Source organism: Ciconia boyciana, chromosome 28, assembly GCF_034638445.1.
Source record: "Ciconia boyciana chromosome 28, ASM3463844v1, whole genome shotgun sequence".
In the NCBI taxonomy this organism is placed as follows: Eukaryota; Metazoa; Chordata; class Aves; order Ciconiiformes; family Ciconiidae; genus Ciconia; species Ciconia boyciana.
Window position 1 is genome coordinate 1,793,304 of NC_132961.1, and position 21,764 is coordinate 1,815,067.

Genomic DNA, 21,764 nt, shown 5'->3' on the forward strand with positions numbered 1-21,764 from the left:
GGGTCATGGACCCCGTCAGGGTGGGATTGGGCCCCTAAGGGGGTTGTGCATCCCCCCCGGGGGAGGATCGGGCCCTTATAGGGGTCATGGATCCCCCCAGGGCAGGATCGGGCCCTTCTGGGGGTCATAGATCCCCCCTCAGGGCAGGACCGGGCCCTTATAGGGGCCATGGACCCCCCCCCGAGGGCGGGACCGGGCCCTCCTGGGGCCACCGGGGGGAGGGGACCACCGAGGCCTTAAGGGGGGGCGCGTTAAAGGGCCGCGCAGCCTTAAATTGGGGGGGGGAGCTGCGGTGTCATTAAAGGGACGTTTCTGCTTCTTAAAGGAGCCGCCGTGCGTCTGTCCGGGGACCCACGCGTGCGGGTGGGCGTGGGGGGGACACGAGGGGACACGGGCGTCGAGGGGACACGGGGGGGGGACAGGAGGGGATGGGGAGTGGGGGGACATGGGGGTGGCGGGGGGACACGGGGGGACACGAGGAGACACGGGGTCACAGGGACACGGGGGAGACACGAGGGAGGGTGGGTGGGCGGATATGGGGGGACACGGGGTCACGGGGACACGGGGGTGACACGGGGGATATGGGGGTGACAGGGGGGACACGGGGGTCACGGGGACACGGGGGGACACGGGGGGTATGGGGGTGACAGGGGGACACGGGGGTCACAGGGACACGGGGGTGACACGGGGGGTATGGGGTGACAGGGGGACACGGGGGACACGGGGGTCACAGGGACACGGGGGAGACACGAGGGGGATATGGGGGTGACAGGGGGACACGGGGGTCACAGGGACACGGGGTGACACGGGGGGTATGGGGGTGACAGGGGGACACGGGGGACACACGAGGGGACACGGGGGGGACACGGGGGGACATTAAGGGACACGAGGGCGCTGGACACGTGTGCCCCCCCCCGAGGGCGGGGCTCATTGGGCGGAGCCACAATACTGGGCGTGGTCTCGCCCATCCTAGGCCACGCCCCCACCGCCCGCCCCCCCTTTAAGGGGGTGGGTGGGGGAAGGGGGAAGGGCGTGCCCTCCCCCACGCGCGGACGCCTGGGTCCCTTCCCCCCTCCCCCACCCCCGGGGGACCCAGGCGTCCTCCCCCACCCCCCCCCGCCCCCATTTCGGCGGATCTGGGTCTGGGCCCCCCCCGGGACCCGTCCCCCTTTCCCGGACACCCGGGTCCCCTCCCCGCTCGGTGGGGGAGGGGTGGGGGGGAGGGGTGTGACTGCCTGGGGTCCCTTGTGGGGTACCCTCCCCTCCCCCACCCCCAGGGGACCCAGGCGCCCGTCCCCACCCCCTCATCCTGCGGACCCCCCTCCCCCCGCTCCAGAGACGCGCCTCCTTTAAGCCAAACCCCGCCCCTCCAGAAGACCACACCCCCTCAAAGCCACACCCCCTCAAAGCCACACCCCTCCCTTCCACAGCCGCAGGGCTGGGGGCGCCCCTTCGGCCCCGCCCCCTCGTTGGCTCCGCCCCTCCTCCTCCTCCACGCCCCGCCCCGGCCACGCCCCCTCCCCGGCCACTCCCTCCCGGTTGCTGCGGGGCCGCGGCCGGGCTGTCCGTCTGTCCGGCGGCTGCAGGTCGGTGTCCCTCCCCGCCCCCCCGCCTCGTCCGTGGGTCCGTCCGTGGGTCCGTCCGTGGGTCCGTCCGTCTGTCCGTCCCCTCACCTCTCCGTGGGTCCCTCTGTCCGCCCCCGGCTCCGTCCGTGGGGGCTGTCCGTGCCTGGAGCCGCGTGTCCGTGGGTCCGTCCGTCTGTGGGTCCGTCCGTGGGTCCGTCCGTGTTTGGAGCCGCATGTCCGTGGGTCCATCCATGGGTCCGTCTGTGGGTCTGTCCGTGCCTGGAGCTGCCTGTCCGTGGGTCCGTCCGTGGGTCAGTCTGTGTGTCTGTCCGTGGGTCCTGTCCGTGGGTCCGCCCGTGGGGCTGTCCATGCCTGGAGCTGCATGTCCGTGGGTCTGTCTGTGTGTCTGTCTGTGGGTCCGTCCGTGGGCGAGCGGGTGGGTGGGCGCAGCCCCGGCCGGGGGCGGCCGTGAGTCACCCAACCGAGGGCGGCTCCGTGGGTCCGTCCGTGGGTCTGTGGGTCCGTCCGTGGGTCTGGGCGTGCGCCCACGTGGCTGTGGGTCCATCCGTGTGGCTGTGGGTCCGTCTGTGTGCGCGCACGTGTGCCTGTGCCTCCGTCCGTGTGTCCATCCACGTGTCTGTGGGTCTGTCTGTGGGTTCATCCACGGATCTGTGGGTCTGTCCGTGTGTCTGTGGGTCTGTCCTTGGGTCCATCCGCACGTCCGTGGGTCCATCCGTGTGTCCGTGGGTCTGTCCGTGGGTCCATCCACGCATCCATGGGTCTGTCCCTGGGTCCGTCCACGCGTCTGTGGGTCCATCCACGCGTCCATAGGTCCATCCATGTGTCTGTGGGTCTGTCCGTGGGTCCATCCACGTGTCTGTGGGTCCATCCACCTGTCCGTGGGTCTGTCTGTGGGTCCATCCGCGCATCCATAGGTCCATCCACGCATCCGTGGGTCTGTCTATGAGTCCATCCGCACATCCATGGGCCAACCTACATGTCCATGGGTCAGTCCGTGGGTCCGTCCACGCATCTGTGGGTCCATCCACGCATCCATAGGTCCATCCACATGTCCGTGGGTCGGTCTGTGGGTCTGTCCGTGGGTCCATCCCCACGTCTGTGGGTCCATCCACGCATCCATAGGTCCACCCACGTGTCCGTGGGTCTGTCTGTGGGTCCATCCACGCATCCATAGGTCCACCCACGTGTCCGTGGGTCTGTCTGTGGGTCCATCCACGCATCCATAGGTCCACCCACGTGTCCGTGGGTCTGTCTGTGGGTCCATCCACGCATCCATAGGTCCACCCACGTGTCCGTGGGTCTGTCTGTGGGTCCATCCACGCATCCATAGGTCCACCCACGTGTCCGTGGGTCCATCCGTGGGTCCATCCACACCTCCGCGTGTCCCTCCACGCCTCCCTGGGCGCACCCGCCGGTGCTCTCCCGCCCACCGCCGCCCCTCTCTGCCCCCGCAGCCCCGTCCGTGGGTCCGTCCGTGGGTCGGTCCGTGGGTCGGATGGCGCTGGCGGGGCCGGAGGGGGAGCGTGGGGCGGGGCGGCCGCTCTTCTGCCGCCGCGGGGCCCTGCGGCACAAGGTGGTGCACGAGGTGAAGAGCCACCGCTTCACCGCCCGCTTCTTCAAGCAGCCGACCTTCTGCAGCCACTGCACCGACTTCATCTGGTGAGGACCCCCCGGACGGGACCCCAGGCACCCACGGACCCAGGCATCTGGGTCGGGTGGACCCCAGGGACCCACGGACCCAGGCGTATGGGTCAGGTGGACATCAGGGACCCATGGACCCAAGCGTCAGGGTCAAGTAGACTCCATGGACCTGGGTCTCCAGGTCAGGTGGACCCCACGGACCTGGGCGTCCGGGCCACGTGGACCCCAGGGACCCACAGACCCAGGCGTATGGGTCAGGTGGACATCAGGGACCCATGGACCCAAGTGTCAGGGTCAAGTAGACTCCATGGACCTGGGTCTCCAGGTCAAGTGGACCCCACGGACCCAGGCGTATGGGTCACAGCACCCACGGACGCAGGCATCTGGGTCGGGTGGACCCCAGGGACCCAGGGACCCAGGCATATGGGTCAGGTGGACCTCAGGGACCCATGGACCCAAGCGTCAGGGTCAAGTAGACTCCATGGACCTGGGTCTCCAGGTCAGGTGGACCCCACGGACCTGGGCGTCCGGGCCACGTGGACCCCAGGGACCCACGGACCCAGGCGTATGGGTCACACAGCACCCATGGACCCAGGCATCTGGGTTGGGTGGACCCCAGGGACCCACGGACCCAGGCGTATGGGTCACACAGCACCCACAGACCCAGGCATCTGGGTCAGGTGGACATCAGGGACCCATGGACCCAAGCGTCAGGGTCAAGTAGACTCCATGGACCTGGGTCTCCAGGTCAGGTGGACCCCACGGACCTGGGCGTCCGGGCCACGTGGACCCCAGGGACCCACGGACCCAGGCGTATGGGTCACACAGCACCCATGGACCCAGGCGTATGGGTCAGGTGGACATCAGGGACCCATGGACCCAAGCGTCAGGGTCAAGTAGACTCCATGGACCTGGGTCTCCAGGTCAGGTGGACCCCACGGACCTGGGCGTCCGGGCCACGTGGACCCCAGGGACCCACGGACCCAGGCGTATGGGTCACACAGCACCCACGGACCCAGGCATCTGGGTCAGGTGGACCTCAGGGACCCATGGACCCAGGTGTCAGGGTCAAGTAGACTCCGTGGACCTGGGTCTCCAGGTCAGGTGGACCCCACGGACCTGGGCGTCCGGGCCACGTGGACCCCAGGGACCCACGGACCCAGGCGTATGGGTCACACAGCACCCACGGACCCAGGCATCTGGGTCAGGTGGACATCAGGGACCCATGGACCCAAGCGTCAGGGTCAAGTAGACTCCATGGACCTGGGTCTCCAGGTCAAGTGGACCCCACAGACCCGGGCGTCTGGGTCACACAGCACCCACGGACGCAGGCATCTGGGTCAGGTGGACCCCAGGGACCCACGGACCCAGGCGTATGGGTCAGGTGGACCTCAGGGACCCATGGACCCAAGCATCAGGGTCAAGTAGACTCCATGGACCTGGGTCTCCAGGTCAAGTGGACCCCAGGGACCCATGGACCCAGGTGTCAGGGTCACACAGCACCCATGGACCCAGGCGTATGGGTCAGGTGGACATCAGGGACCCATGGATCCGGGTGTCGGGGTCAAGTGGACTCTGTGGACCTGGGTGTCCAGGTCAGGTGGACCCCATGGACCCACATGTCCAGGTCAGGTGGACCCCAGGGACCCATAGACCCGGGTGTCAGGGTCACACAGCACCCATGGACCCAGACGTCCGGGTCAGGAGGACCCCACGGACCCATGTGTCAGGGTCAGGAGGACCTCAGGGACCCATGGACCCAAGTGTAAGGTCAAGTGGACCCCGTGGACCTGGGTGTCAGGGTCAGGTGGACCCCAGGGACCCATAGACCCGGGCGTCAGGGTCACACAGCACCCATGGACCCAGACGTCCGGGTCAGGAGGACCCCACGGACCCATGGACCCAGGCGTCAGGGTCAAGTGGACCCCATGGACCCGGGTGTCGGGGTCAGGTGGACCCCATGGACCCCCGCATCCGGGCCAAGGGGACCCCATGGACCCCCTGGACCCGGGTGTCGGGGTCAGGTGGGGCCCCAGGGACCCCAGCGTCGGGGGTCACCCAGCACCCATGGGACCCCGGCGTCCGGGCGCCTGCTGAGGCCGGGGCCGCTCGTGACACCCGGGGGCTGACGCCGCCGCTCTCCTCCCCAGGGGCATCGGGAAGCAGGGGCTGCAGTGCATGGGTGAGCCCCCCCGCACCCTCTCCTTGGCACCCATGGGACCCCCCAGCACCCATGGGTGACCCCAGCACCCATGGGTGACCCCAGGGACCCCCTCAATCCCCCCCTTCACCCATGGGACCCCTCCCAGGGACCCCCCCCAGCACCCCAGGGACCCCCCAGCACCCATGGGTGACCCCAGGGACCCCCCAGCACCCATGGGTGACCGCAGGGACCCCCCCCCCAGCACCTCAGGGACCCCCCAGCACCCATGGGTGACCACAGGGACCCCCCCAGCACCCCAGGGACCCCCAGCACCCATGGGTGACCCCAGGGACCCCCTCAATCCCCCCTTCACCCATGGGACCCCTCCCAGGGACCTCCCAGCACCCATGGGTGACCGCAGGGACCCCCCAGCACCTCAGGGACCCCCAGCACCCATGGGTGACCACAGGGACCCCCCAGCACCCCAGGGACCCCCCAGCACTCATGGGTGACCCCAGGGACCCCTCAATCCCCCCTTCACCCATGGGACCCCTCCCAGGGACCCCCAGCACCCATGGGTGACCCCAGGGATCCCCCAGCACCCCAAGGACCCCCAGCACCCATGGGTGACCCCAGGGATCCCCCCAGCACCCCAGGGACCCCCAGCACCCATGGGTGACCCCAGGGATCCCCCAGCACCCCAGGGACCCCCAGCACCCATGGGTGACCCCAGGGACCCCCCAGCACCTCGTGGACCCCTCAGCACCCATGGGACCCCCCGAAGGCCTCTGTGACCCCCAGCACCCATGGGGGACCCCAGGGACCCCTAGATCCTGCCTTGCACCCATGGGACCCCCAGAAACCCCCAGCACCCCTGGGACCTCCATGGACCCCAGACCCCTTCTGGCACCCATAGGACCTGCCGGGACGCCCCCCGCCCCCAGCACCCATGGGTCCCCTCCAGCGACCCCAGAGTCCCCCCAGACCCCTCTTAGCACCCATAGGACCCCCTGGGACCCCCAGCACCCATGGGACCCCCAGGGACCCCCTGGCCCCCTACCCCCCAGCACCCATAGGACCCCCTCTTAGCCCCCCTCATGGAATTGGGTCCCCGGGGAAGGGGGGCTGGGGGGCGGCTGGAATGGGGGGGGGCGTGTGGGCGTGGCCTGGCGATGATTGACAGGTGGGGGGAGCAGTTGCCAGGCAAGCGTTGCCTGGCAGCGGTGGCGGTTGCTAGGCAACAGGCAGGGGATTTTGGGGGCCCGGAGGGGGTTACTGGGGGTCGAGGGGATTTGGGGGGCCCAGGAGTGATTTGGAGATCTCGGGGGCGGGGTTGGGGTCCCTGGGGGGATTAGGGTCCCTGGGGGCCATTTTGGGGTCCCAGGGGAATTTGGGGTCCCGGGGGTATTTGGGGGTCCCAAGGGGAATTTGGGGTCCCTGGGGGGGATATTTGGGGTCCCTGGGGCACATTTGGGGTCCCGGGGGTATTTGGGGGTCTCGAGGGTAGTCAGGGGTCCCAGGGGGTACTGGGGGGTGGAGGTATTTGGGGGTCCCTGGGAGGATTTTGGGGTCCCAGGGGGTTTTGGGGAGTCCGGAGAAGGGGGGGGGCATTTGGGGGGGGGCTGAAGGATATTTGGGGGGTCCTGGGGGACTTTGGGGTCTGGGGGGTTATTTGGGGGGGTCTTGGGGCGTATTTGGGGGGTCCTGGGGAGTATTTGGGATGGGGGGGGGATTTGGGGGTCCTGGGGTGCTTGGGGTCCCGGGGGGATTTGGGGGTCCTGGGGTGCTTGGGGTCTGGGGAGGTTCTGGGGGGTCCTGGAGGTGTTTGGGGGCTGGGGGGATTTGGGGGGCCCTGGGGATGTTCGGGGTCCCGAGGGGGATTTGGGGGCTCTGGGGATGTTTGGGGTCCCGGGGGGATTTGGGGAGCCCTGGGTGTGTTTGGGGTCCCGGGGAGGATTTGGGGGTCCTGGGGGTTTTGGGGTCCGGGGGGATCTGGGGGGCCCTGGGGGTGTTTGGGGTCTGGGGAGGATTTGGGGGGCCCTGGGGGTGTTTGGGGTCCCGGGGGGGGATCTGGGGGGCCCTGGGGGTGTTTGGGGTCTGGGGAGGATTTGGGGGGCCCTGGGGGTGTTTGGGGTCCCGGGGGGGGATCTGGGGGTCCCTGGGAGTGTTGGGGATCTGGGGGGCTTCTGGAGGTGTTTGGGGGCTGGGGGAGGATCTGGGGGGTCCAGGGGTTATTTTGGGGGGTCGGGGGGTCTGTGCCCCTGACCCCCCCAGTCTGCAGCTTCGTGGTGCACAAGCGCTGCCATGAGTTCGTCACCTTCGAGTGTCCGGGGGCCGGGAAGGGGCCGCAGACGGACGTGAGTGGCCCGGAGGGGGGGGGTCCGTGGGTGGGGGTCCCCGGATGCCTGGGTCCATGGGTGGGGGTCCCCGAATGCCTGGGTCTATGGGTGGGGGTCCCGGACACCTGGGTGCCCTTTGTGGGGGGGTCCTGCATGCCTGGGTCCATGGGTGGGGGTCCCAGAGACCTGGGTCCCCTTTGGGGGGGTCCCAGATGCCTGGGTCCATGGGTGGGGGGTCCCCGAATGCCTGGGTCTATGGGTGGGGGTCCCGGACACCTGGGTCTATGGGTGGGGGTCCCGGACACCTGGGTGCCCTTTGTGGGGGGTCCTGCATGCCTGGGTCCATGGGTGGGGGTCCCCGGATGCCTGGGTCCATGGGTGGGGGGTCCCGGACACCTGGGTGCCCTTTGTGGGGGGGTCCTGCATGCCTGGGTCCATGGGTGGGGGGTCCCGGACACCTGGGTGCCCTTTGTGGGGGGTCCCAGATGACTGGGTTCATGGGTGGGGGTCCCGGACACCTGGGTGCCCTTTGTGGGGGGGTCCTGCATGCCTGGGTCCATGGGTGGGGGGAGTCCCCGGATGTCTGGGTCCCTCTAGGGTGGGGGAGGGGTCGTGTGCGTTGTTCCCCCCCCCCCCCTCAAAATGTCCCAATTTCTCCTGCTAAATTTTACCACCCCCCCGGGGGAGCCCCGTGACCCAGATCGGGGCGTCCTTGGCCTAAAATTGGGGGGGGGGGGGGGGATGGGAGGGAGGTTTCACGCGTCCTCGTGCACGTCCTCGTGCGAGGAGGGGGCCCTTTTGCACCGGCCTTGCACGCGCGCGTGCCCCGCAGGACCCCCGGAACAAGCACAAGTTCAAGCTGCACAGCTACAGCAGCCCCACCTTCTGCGATCACTGCGGGTCGCTGCTCTACGGCCTCGTGCACCAGGGCATGAAGTGCTCGTGTGAGTGTGCGACGCACGAGGGAGGGCGGGAGGGAGGGGGGCTCGTGCACGGGGCTCGTGCGAGGGGGGCCGCGTGGGGGCTTGGGGGGGTGGGGGGGTGAGGTGAAGGCGGGACGGTGCAGGCGTGCGAGGCGCTTGTGCGAGGGTCCTTGTGCGAGGCGCTCGTGCAAGGGTCCTTGTGTGAGGTGCTTGTGCGAGGGTCCTTGTGTGAGGCGCTTGTGTGAGGCGCTTGTGCAAGGGTCCTTGTGCGAGGTGCTTGTGTGAGGCGCTTGTGCAAGGGTCCTTGTGCGAGGGTCCTTGTGCGAGGGTCCTTGTGCAAGGTGCTTGTGCGAGGCGCTTGTACAAGGGTCCTTGTGTGAGGTGCTTGTGCGAGATACTTGTGCAAGGGTCCTTGTGTGCGGTGCTTGTGCGAGGCGCTTGTGCAAGGGTCCTTGTGTGAGGTGCTTGTGCGAGGGTCCTTGTGTGAGGCGCTTGTGTGAGGGTCCTTGTGCAAGGGTCCTTGTGTGAGGGTCCTTGTGCAAGGTGCTTGTGCGAGGCGCTTGTGCAAGGGTTCTTGTGTGAGGTGCTTGTGTGCGGTGCTTGTGCGAGGCGCTTGTGCAAGGGTCCTTGCGTGCGGTGCTTGCGCGAGGCGCTTGTGCAAGGGTCCTTGTGCAAGGCTTGGGCGCACACGTGCAGGATGGGAGGGGGAGCGCTAGGGGCAGCGCGTGGGTGTGCGATGCTTGTGCAAGGCCCCTGTGCAAGGCTCATGTGAGCCGCGTGTGATGCCCGTGCGATGCCCACATGGTACCCGTGCAAAACCCTGCACGATGCCTGTGCAATGCTTGTGCAAGGCTCGTGCCACACCCCATGCAATGCCCACGTGAGACCCACGCGAGGCCCGTGCAAAACCCCGTGTGAAGCCTCGTGCGATGCCCGTACGACGCTCGTGCCGGGCCTTGTGTGATGCTGCTGCGATGCCCACGCGAGGCTCCGTGCAAGACCCCGTGCGATGCTCGTGCGAAGCCAGTCCGAGGCCTTGTGCAATGCCCGTGCAGGACCCCGTGCAATGCTCGTGCGAGCCCCTGTGCGACGCTCGTGTGATGCTCGCATGATGCCCGTGTGAGCCCCCGTGCGATGCTCGTGCAATGCTTGTATGAGCCCCTGTGCGATGCTGGTGCGAGCCCCAGTGCGATGCTGGTGCGATGCTGGTGCAAGCCCACGTGCGATGCTGGTGCGAGCCCCTGTGCAATGCTCGTGCGATGCCTGTGCGAGCCCCTGTGCAATGCTGGTGCGAGCTCCCGTGCGATGCTTGTGCGAGGCCAGTCCGAGGCCTTGTGCAATGCCCGTGCAAGACCCCGTGCGATGCTTGTGTGAGCCCCTGTGTGAGCCCCCGTGCAATGCTCGTGCGATGCTTGTGTGAGCCCCTGTGCAATGCTCATGTGATGCCCGTGCGAGCCCCTGTGCGATGCTGGTGTGAGCCCCCGTGTGATGCTCGTGCGATGCTGGTGCGAGCCCCCGTGTGATGGTGGTGCGAGCCCCTGTGCGATGCTGGTGTGAGCCTGTGTGTGATGCTCGTGCGATGCTGGTGCGAGCCCCCGTGCAATGCTGGTGCGATGCTGGTGCGAGCCCCCGTGCGATGCTGGTGCGAGCCCCCATGCGATGCTCGTGCAATGCTGGTGCGAGCCCCCGTGCGATGCTGGTGCGATGCTGGTGCGAGCCCCCGTGCGATGCTCATGCGAGCCCCCGTGCGATGCTCGTGCGATGCTGGTGCGAGCCCCCGTGCGATGCTGGTGCGATGCTGGTGCGAGCCCCCGTGCGATGCCCGTGCGATGCTGGTGCGAGCCCCCGTGCGATGCCGGTATGAGCCCCCATGCGATGCTCGTGCGATGCTGGTGCGAGCCCCCGTGCGATGCTCGTGCGAGCCCCCGTGCGATGCTGGTGCGATGCTGGTGCGAGCCCCCATGCGATGCTCGTGCAATGCTGGTGCGAGCCCCCGTGCGATGCTCGTGCGAGCCCCCGTGCGATGCTCGTGCGATGCTGGTGCGAGCCCCCGTGCGATGCCCGTGCGACGCCCGTGCAGGCTGCGAGATGAACGTGCACAAGCGCTGCGTGCAGAGCGTCCCCAGCCTCTGCGGCGTCGACCACACCGAGCGCCGCGGCCGCCTCCAGCTCCGCATCCAGGCGCTGCCGGGGGAGCAGCTCCACGTCACCGGTACCGCCCCGGCACCGGGGTCCCCCCAGATGGCGGCGCCCCCCCCCAAAGCCCAGGGTCCCCCCCAAAACAGCTGGGTCCTCCCAGATTCCCGGGTCCCCCCCGTCCGCCTGCTCCCCACAAACCCCTGGGTCCCCCCCAAACCCCTGGGTCCCCCCCAAACCCCCGGGTCCCCCCCGAACCACTGGGTCCCCCCGAACCCCCGGGTCCCCCCCAAACCCCCGGGTCCCCCCCAAACCCCTGGGTCCCCCTCAAACCCTGGGTTCCCCCGCAAACCCCTGGGTCCCCCTGAACCCCTGGGTCCCCTGAACCCCGGGTCCCCCCAAACCCCTGGGTCCCCCAAACCCCGGGTTCCCCCAACCCCTGGGTCCCCCTGAACACCCGGGTTCCCCAAACCCCCGGTCCCCCCAAACCCCGGTCCCCCCAAACCCCTGGGTCCCCCTGAACCCCTGGGTCCCCCAACCCCTGGGTCCCCTGAACACCCGGGTCCCCCGAACCCCTGGGTCCCCCTGAACACCCAGGTCCCCTGAACCCCGGGTCCCCCGCACCCCGGGTCCCCCAAACGCCTGGGTCCCCCAAACCCCGGGTCCCCCCCGCACCCCCGGGTCCCCCCCAAACGCCGGGGTCCCCCGCAGTGGGGGAGGCGCGCAACCTGATCCCGATGGACCCCAACGGGCTCTCGGATCCCTACGTGAAGCTGAAGCTGATCCCCGACCCCAAGAACCTCTCCAAGCAGAAGACGCGGACGGTGAAGGCCACCCTCAACCCCGTCTGGAACGAGGCCTTCCTCTTGTGAGCCCTCGTGCGAGCCCTCGCGCGAGCCTGCGTGCGAAGCCCCCCGCGAAGGCTCCCGCGAGCCCTCGTGCGAGTCCGCGTGCGAACCCTCACGCGAATCCTCATGCAAACCGTGTGAATCTGCGTGCGAACCCTCACGCGAATCCTCGTGCAAATGCTCGTGAAAGTCCTCGTGCAAATGCTCGTGAAAGTCCTCGTGCAAATGCTCGCGAAAGTCCTCGTGCAAACCCTCATACGAATCCTCATGCAAACTGTGAATCTGCGTGCGAACCCTCACGCGAATCCTCGTGCAAATCCTCGTGAAAGTCCTCGTGCAAACCCTCACGCGAATCCTCATGCAAACCGTGTGAATCTGCGTGCGAACCCTCACGCGAATCATCGTGCAAATGCTCGTGAAAGTCCTCGTGCAAATGCTCGCGAAAGTCCTCGTGCAAATGCTCGCGAAAGTCCTCGTGCAAACCCTCATACGAATCCTCATGCAAACTGTGAATCTGCGTGCAAACCCTCACGCAAATCCTCGTGCAAATCCTCGTGCAAATCCTTGTGAAAGTCCTCGTGCAAATCCTCGTGAAAGTCCTCGTGCAAACCCTGATACGAATCCTCATGCAAACTGTGTGAATCTGCGTGCAAACCGTCACGCAAATCATCGTGTAAATACTCGTGCAAACCTTCATGCAAATCATCGTGCAAATCCTCGTGCAAACCCTCACGCGAATCCTCATGCAAACCGTGTGAATCTGCGTGCAAATCCTCACTCAAATCCTCGTGCAAATCCTCGTGCAAATCCTCGTGAAAGTCCTCGTGCAAACCCTCATACGAATCCTCATGCAAACCGTGTGAATCTGCGTGCAAACCCTCACGCAAATCCTCGTGCAAATCCTCGTGAAAGTCCTAGTGCAAATCCTTGTGAAATTCCTCGTGCAAACCCTCATGCGAGTCTGTGTGCAAACCCTCACGAATACTTATGGAAATCCTCGTGAAAGTCCTTGTGCAAACCCTTGTGTGAATCTGCGTGCAAACCCTCATGCAAATCATCATGCAAATGCTCGTGAAAGTCCTCGTGCGAACCCTCATGTGAATCTGCGTGCAAACCCTCATACGAATCCTCATGCAAATCATCGTGCAAATCATTGTGAAAGTCCTCGTGCAAATCCTCCTGTGAATCTGCATGCAAACCCTCATGCAAATCCTCGTGTAAGTCCTTGTGCAAAAAATCCTCGTGTGAATCTGCATGCAAACCCTCATACGAATCCTCATGCAAATCCTTGTGAAAGTCCTCGTGCAAACCCTCAGAAGAATCTGTGTGCTAAACCCTTGTGCAAATCCTTGTGCAAACCCTCATGTAAACCCTCATGCAAATCCTCGTGCAAACCTGCATGCCAATCCTCTTGTGAGCCCTTGTGCAAAGGCTCATGCAACCCCCCGTGTGAATCCTCGTGTGAACCCTCATGCGAACCCTTGTGCAAAGCCTCGTGCAAATCCTCATGTGAATCCTCGTGCGAATCCTTGTGTGAATCCTCGTGTGAGCCCTTGTGTGAATCCTTGTGCAAACCCTCGTGCAAAGCCTCATGCAAAGCTTCGTGCGAAGCCTCGTGCGGCGACTCGTGCAAATCATTGTGCAAAACCTCGTGCGTATCCTTGTGCAACCCCCCTTGAAGCCCTCGTGCAAACGCTCCTGCCAATCCTCGTGCGAATCCTCGTGTGAACCCTTGTGCAAACCTTGTGCAAACCCTTGTGCGAGGTGGCCCGGCACAGCGGGAGCGTGGGGTTTGCGGGTGTGGAAGGAAGGAGGGGGTTTGCACGAGTGGCGTGCGAGGGAGTGGGGGTGCAACGGGGTTGTGTGAGGTGGGGGCACGCGCGCTGGGGTCGTGCAATGGAGGGGGGGTTCACCAGGGCCGTGCAATGGGGTTTTGCACGAGGGTTGTGCAATGGGGGGGGTCTCACCAGGGTGGTGCAATGGGGTTGTGCAGGAGGGTTGTGCGATGGAGGGGTTCACCAGGGTCGTGCGATGGGGTTGTGGACGAGGGTTGTGCGATGGAGGGGGTTCACCAGGGTTGTGCAATGGGGGCTTCACCAGGGTTGTGCAATGGGGTTGTGCACGAGGGTTGTGCAATGGGGGGGGGTCTCACCAGGGTCGTGCATTGGGGTTGTGCGCGAGGGTTGTGCGATGGAGGGGTCCACCAGGGTCGTGCGATGGGGTTGTGCACGAGGGTTGTGCGATGGAGGGGGTTCAAGAGGGTTGTGCAATGGGGGGCTTCACCAGGGTTGTGCAATGGGGTTATGCACGAGGGTTGTGCAATGGGGGGTCTCACCAGGGTCGTGCGATGGGGTTGTGCACGAGGGTTGTGCGATGGAGGGGTTCACCAGGGTCGTGCAATGGGGTTTTGCACGAGGGTTGTGCAATGGGGCGCTTCACCAGGGTTGTGCACGAGGGTTGTGCAATGGGGGGGTTCACCAGTGTTGTGCAATGGGGTTGTGCACGAGGGTTGTGCAATGGGGGGTTCACCAGTGTTGTGCAATGGGGTTGTGCACAAGGGTTGTGCAATGGGGGGTTCACCAGTGTTGTGCAATGGGGTTGTGCACGAGGGTTGTGCAATGGGGCGTCTCACCAGGGCCGTGCAAGGGGGTTGTGCACCACGGTTGTGCAATGGGGGTTCACCAGGGCCATGCACGAGGGCCGGGCACTGGGGTTGTGCAAAGGGCGTTCACCAGGGTCGTGCAACGGGGGGGGGTGTGTGTAGGAGATGCACCGGGGCCGTGCACTGGAGGGGGGGTGGGGGGAGGTCAGGCACGCGCGGGGACGGCTCGTGCGGCGCACGAGCGTGGCACGAGCGGTGGCACCCGCAGCACCCTGCGGCCGGGCGACGCGGAGCGGCGGCTGTCGGTGGAGGTGTGGGACTGGGACCGCACGTCCCGCAACGACTTCATGGGCGCCATGAGCTTCGGGGTGGCCGAGCTGCTCAAGGGCCACGTGGACGGCTGGTGAGCGCCTCGCACGAGGGCCTCGCACGAGGGCCTCGCACGAGGGCCTCGCACGGGGAACCCCCCGCCTTTGCACGGGGGAGTCCGAACGCCGGGGAAGGGGGGCGGGGGGGGGGGATCGCGCAGGGGGGACTTCGCGTGGGGAGCTTGCACGGGGACCCGCACGCTGGGGGCTTGCACGGGGAGCTCATACTGGGATGTCATACTGGGATGTCATACTGGGAGCTTGCACGGGGATGTCATACTGGGATCTCATACTGGGATGTCATACTGGGAGCTTGCACGGGGATGTCATACTGGGATGTCATACTGGGATGTCATACTGGGAGGTTGCACGGGGAGCTCATACTGGGATGTCATACTGGGATGTCATACTGGGAGCTTGCACGGGGATCTCATACTGGGATGTCATACTGGGATGTCATACTGGGAGCTTGCACGGGGAGCTCATACTGGGATGTCATACTGGGATGTCATACTGGGAGGTTGCACGGGGAGCTCATACTGGGATGTCATACTGGGATGTCATACTGGGAGGTTGCACGGGGAGCTCATACTGGGATCTCATACTGGGAGCTCATACTGGGAGCTTGCACGGGGAGCTCATACTGGGATCTCATACTGGGATGTCATACTGGGAGGTTGCACGGGGAGCTCATACTGGGATCTCATACTGGGATGTCATACTGGGAGCTTGCACGGGGAGCTCATACTGGGATGTCATACTGGGATGTCATACTGGGAGGTTGCACGGGGAGGTCATACTGGGATGTCATACTGGGAGGTTGCACGGGGAGCTCATACTGGGATCTCATACTGGGATGTCATACTGGGATCTCATACTGGGAGGTTGCACGGGGAGCTCATACTGGGATCTCATACTGGGAGCTTGCACGGGGAGCTCATACTGGGATGTCATACTGGGATGTCATACTGGGAGCTTGCACGGGGAGCTCATACTGGGATGTCATACTGGGATGTCATACTGGGATGTCATACTGGGAGGTTGCACGGGGATCTCATACTGGGATGTCATACTGGGAGCTTGCACGGGGATCTCATACTGGGATCTCATACTGGGATCTCATACTGGGATGTCATACTGGGAGCTTGCACGGGGAGCTCATACTGGGATCTCATACTGGGATCTCATACTGGGATGTCATACTGGGAGGTTGCACGGGGAGCTCATACTGGGATCTCATACTGGGATGTCATACTGGGAGCTTGCACGGGGAGCTCATACTGGGATCTCATACTGGGATGTCATACTGGGATGTCATACTGGGAGCTTGCACGGGGAGCTCATACTGGGATCTCATACTGGGATCTCATACTGGGATGTCATACTGGGAGCTTGCACGGGGAGCTCATACTGGGATGTCATACTGGGAGGTTGCACGGGGAGCTCATACTGGGATCTCATACTGGGATGTCATACTGGGAGCTTGCACGGGGAGCTCATACTGGGATCTCATACTGGGATGTCATACTGGGAGGTTGCACGGGGAGCTCATACTGGGATCTCATACTGGGAGGTTGCACGGGGAGCTCATACTGGGATCTCATACTGGGATGTCATACTGGGAGCTTGCACGGGGATCTCATACTGGGATCTCATACTGGGATGTCATACTGGGAGCTTGCACGGGGAGCTCATACTGGGATGTCATACTGGGAGCTTGCATGGGGAGCTCATACTGGGATCTCATACTGGGATGTCATACTGGGAGGTTGCACGGGGAGCTCATACTGGGATGTCATACTGGGAGCTTGCACGGGGAGCTCATACTGGGATGTCATACTGGGATGTCATACTGGGAGCTTGCACGGGGAGCTCATACTGGGATCTCATACTGGGATGTCATACTGGGAGCTTGCACGGGGAGCTCATACTGGGATCTCATACTGGGAGCTCATACTGGGAGGTTGCACGGGGATCTCATACTGGGATCTCATACTGGGATGTCATACTGGGAGGTTGCACGGGGAGCTCATACTGGGATGTCATACTGGGATGTCATACTGGGATGTCATACTGGGAGCTTGCACGGGGAGCTCATACTGGGATCTCATACTGGGATCTCATACTGGGATGTCATAGTGGGAGGTTGCACGGGGAGCTCATACTGGGATGTCATACTGGGATGTCATACTGGGAACTTGCACGGGGAGCTCATACTGGAATGTCATACTGGGAGCTTGCACGGGGAGCTCATACTGGGATGTCATACTGGGAGCTTGCATGGGGAGCTCGTACTGGGATGTCATACTGGGATGTCATACTGGGAGCTTGCACGGGGAGCTCATACTGGGATGTCATACTGGGATGTCATACTGGGAGGCTGCACGGGGAGCTCATACTGGGATCTCATACCGGGATGTCATACTGGGAGCTTGCACGGGGAGCTCATACTGGGATGTCATACTGGGATGTCATACTGGGAGGTTGCACGGGAGCTCATACTGGGATCTCATACTGGGATGTCATACTGGGAGCTTGCACGGGGAGCTCATACGGGGGTGTCATACTGGGAGCTTGCACGGGGAGCTCATACTGGGATCTCATACTGGGATGTCATACTGGGAGCTTGCACGGGGAGCTCATACTGGGATCTCATACTGGGATGTCATACTGGGATCTCATACTGGAATGTCATACTGGGAGGTTGCACGGGGAGCTCATACTGGGATGTCATACTGGGAGCTTGCACGGGGAGCTCATACTGGGATCTCATACTGGGATGTCATACTGGGAGGTTGCACGGGGAGCTCATACTGGGATGTCATACTGGGAGCTTGCACGGGGAGCTCATACTGGGATGTCATATTGGGATGTCATACTGGGAGGTTGCACGGGGAGCTCATACTGGGATCTCATACTGGGATGTCATACTGGGAGCTTGCACGGGGAGCTCATACGGGGGTGTCATACTGGGAGCTTGCACGGGGAGCTCATACTGGGATCTCATACTGGGATGTCATACTGGGAGCTTGCACGGGGAGCTCATACTGGGATCTCATACTGGGATGTCATACTGGGATCTCATACTGGAATGTCATACTGGGAGGTTGCACGGGGAGCTCATACTGGGATGTCATACTGGGAGCTTGCACGGGGATCTCATACTGGGATGTCATATTGGGAGGTTGCACAGGGAGCTCATACTGGGATCTCATACTGGGATGTCATACTGGGAGCTTGCACGGGGAGCTCATACTGGGATCTCATACTGGGAGGTTGCACGGGGAGCTCATACTGGGATGTCATACTGGGATGTCATACTGGGAGGTTGCACGGGGAGCTCATACTGGGATGTCATACTGGGAGGTTGCACGGGGAGCTCATACTGGGATCTCATACTGGGAGGTTGCACGGGGAGCTCATACTGGGATCTCATACTGGGATGTTATACTGGGAGCTTGCACGGGGAGCTCATACTGGGATCTCATACTGGGATGTCATACTGGGATATCATACTGGGAGCTTGCACGGGGAGCTCATACTGGGATGTCATACTGGGAGGTTGCACGGGGAGCTCATACTGGGATCTCGTACTGGGATGTCATACTGGGATGTCATACTGGGAGGTTGCACGGGGAGCTCATACTGGGATGTCATACTGGGAGCTTGCACGGGGAGCTCATACTGGGATGTCATACTGGGAGGTTGCACGGGGAGCTCATACTGGGATGTCATACCGGGAGCTTGCACGGGGAGCTTATACTGGGATGTCATACTGGGAGCTTGCACGGGGAGCTCATACTGGGATGTCATACTGGGAGCTTGCACGGGGAGCTCATACTGGGATCTCATACTGGGAGCTCATACTGGGATGTCATACTGGGAGGTTGCACGGGGAGCTCATACTGGGATGTCATACTGGGAGCTCATACTGGAATGTCATACTGGGAGGTTGCACGGGGAGCTCATACTGGGATCTCATACTGGGAGGTTGCACGGGGAGCTCATACTGGGATGTCATACTGGGATGTCATACTGGGAGCTTGCACGGGGAGCTCATACTGGGATCTCATACTGGGATGTCATACTGGGAGCTCATACTGGAATGTCATACTGGGAGGTTGCACGGGGAGCTCATACTGGGATGTCATACTGGGAGGTTGCACGGGGAGCTCATACTGGGATGTCATACTGGGAGGTTGCACGGGGAGCTCATACTGGGATCTCATACTGGGATGTCATACTGGGAGCTTGCACGGGGAGCTCATACTGGGATCTCATACTGGGAGGTTGCACGGGGAGCTCATACTGGGATGTCATACTGGGATGTCATACTGGGAGGTTGCACGGGGAGCTCATACTGGGATGTCATACTGGGAGGTTGCACGGGGAGCTCATACTGGGATCTCATACTGGGAGGTTGCACGGGGAGCTCATACTGGGATCTCATACTGGGATGTCATACTGGGAGCTTGCACGGGGATCTCATACTGGGATCTCATACTGGGATGTCATACTGGGAGCTTGCACGGGGAGCTCATACTGGGATGTCATACTGGGAGCTTGCATGGGGAGCTCATACTGGGATCTCATACTGGGATGTCATACTGGGAGGTTGCACGGGGAGCTCATACTGGGATGTCATACTGGGAGCTTGCACGGGGAGCTCATACTGGGATGTCATACTGGGATGTCATACTGGGAGCTTGCACGGGGAGCTCATACTGGGATCTCATACTGGGATGTCATACTGGGAGCTTGCACGGGGAGCTCATACTGGGATCTCATACTGGGAGCTCATACTGGGAGGTTGCACGGGGATCTCATACTGGGATCTCATACTGGGATGTCATACTGGGAGGTTGCACGGGGAGCTCATACTGGGATGTCATACTGGGATGTCATACTGGGATGTCATACTGGGAGCTTGCACGGGGAGCTCATACTGGGATCTCATACTGGGATCTCATACTGGGATGTCATAGTGGGAGGTTGCACGGGGAGCTCATACTGGGATGTCATACTGGGATGTCATACTGGGAACTTGCACGGGGAGCTCATACTGGAATGTCATACTGGGAGCTTGCACGGGGAGCTCATACTGGGATGTCATACTGGGAGCTTGCATGGGGAGCTCGTACTGGGATGTCATACTGGGATGTCATACTGGGAGCTTGCACGGGGAGCTCATACTGGGATGTCATACTGGGATGTCATACTGGGAGGCTGCACGGGGAGCTCATACTGGGATCTCATACCGGGATGTCATACTGGGAGCTTGCACGGGGAGCTCATACTGGGATGTCATACTGGGATGTCATACTGGGAGGTTGCACGGGGAGCTCATACTGGGATCTCATACTGGGATGTCATACTGGGAGCTTGCACGGGGAGCTCATACGGGGGTGTCATACTGGGAGCTTGCACGGGGAGCTCATACTGGGATCTCATACTGGGATGTCATACTGGGAGCTTGCACGGGGAGCTCATACTGGGATCTCATACTGGGATGTCATACTGGGATCTCATACTGGAATGTCATACTGGGAGGTTGCACGGGGAGCTCATACTGGGATGTCATACTGGGAGCTTGCACGGGGAGCTCATACTGGGATCTCATACTGGGATGTCATACTGGGAGCTTGCACGGGGAGCTCATACTGGGATCTCATACTGGGATGTCATACTGGGATCTCATACTGGAATGTCATACTGGGAGGTTGCACGGGGAGCTCATACTGGGATGTCATACTGGGAGCTTGCACGGGGAGCTCATACTGGGATGTCATATTGGGATGTCATACTGGGAGGTTGCACGGGGAGCTCATACTGGGATCTCATACTGGGATGTCATACTGGGAGCTTGCACGGGGAGCTCATACGGGGGTGTCATACTGGGAGCTTGCACGGGAGCTCATACTGGGATCTCATACTGGGATGTCATACTGGGAGCTTGCACGGGGATCTCATACTGGGATGTCATATTGGGAGGTTGCACAGGGAGCTCATACTGGGATCTCATACTGGGATGTCATACTGGGAGCTTGCACGGGGAGCTCATACTGGGATCTCATACTGGGAGGTTGCACGGGGAGCTCATACTGGGATGTCATACTGGGATGTCATACTGGGAGGTTGCACGGGGAGCTCATACTGGGATGTCATACTGGGAGGTTGCACGGGGAGCTCATACTGGGATCTCATACTGGGAGGTTGCACGGGGAGCTCATACTGGGATCTCATACTGGGATGTTATACTGGGAGCTTGCACGGGGAGCTCATACTGGGATCTCATACTGGGATGTCATACTGGGATATCATACTGGGAGCTTGCACGGGGAGCTCATACTGGGATGTCATACTGGGAGGTTGCACGGGGAGCTCATACTGGGATCTCGTACTGGGATGTCATACTGGGATGTCATACTGGGAGGTTGCACGGGGAGCTCATACTGGGATGTCATACTGGGAGCTTGCACGGGGAGCTCATACTGGGATGTCATACTGGGAGGTTGCACGGGGATCTCATACTGGGATGTCATACCGGGAGCTTGCACGGGGAGCTTATACTGGGATGTCATACTGGGAGCTTGCACGGGGAGCTCATACTGGGATGTCATACTGGGAGCTTGCACAGGGAGCTCATACTGGGATGTCATACTGGGAGCTCATACTGGGATGTCATACTGGGAGGTTGCACGGGGAGCTCATACTGGGATGTCATACTGGGAGCTCATACTGGAATGTCATACTGGGAGGTTGCACGGGGAGCACATACTGGGATCTCATACTGGGAGGTTGCACGGGGAGCTCATACTGGGATGTCATACTGGGATGTCATACTGGGAGCTTGCACGGGGAGCTCATACTGGGATCTCATACTGGGATGTCATACTGGGAGCTCATACTGGAATGTCATACTGGGAGGTTGCACGGGAGCTCATACTGGAATGTCATATTGGGAGGTTGCACAGGGAGCTCATACTGGGATGTCATACTGGGAGGTTGCACGGGGAGCTCATACTGGGATCTCATACTGGGATGTCATACTGGGAGCTTGCACGGGAGCTCATACTGGGATCTCATACTGGGAGGTTGCACGGGAGCTCATACTGGGATGTCATACTGGGATGTCATACTGGGAGGTTGCACGGGAGCTCATACTGGGATGTCATACT

The 21,764-nt window shown here is 62.5% G+C and overlaps 1 protein-coding gene across 1 annotated transcript in view; it reads left to right on the top strand.

Annotated features, from left to right (window-relative positions):
• Positions 1–5: 5 nt before the first annotated feature.
• The window catches only part of LOC140644667 (protein kinase C gamma type-like), a 35,459-nt gene continuing 13,700 nt past the window's right edge, over positions 6–21,764 (top strand). The window contains 9 exon segments of the mRNA XM_072847689.1: positions 6–20; positions 974–1,008; positions 1,431–1,586; positions 5,378–5,409; positions 7,645–7,727; positions 8,542–8,653; positions 10,713–10,844; positions 11,480–11,636; positions 14,487–14,621. Of these exon segments, the coding sequence (XP_072703790.1) occupies positions 6–20; positions 974–1,008; positions 1,431–1,586; positions 5,378–5,409; positions 7,645–7,727; positions 8,542–8,653; positions 10,713–10,844; positions 11,480–11,636; positions 14,487–14,621 (857 nt within the window).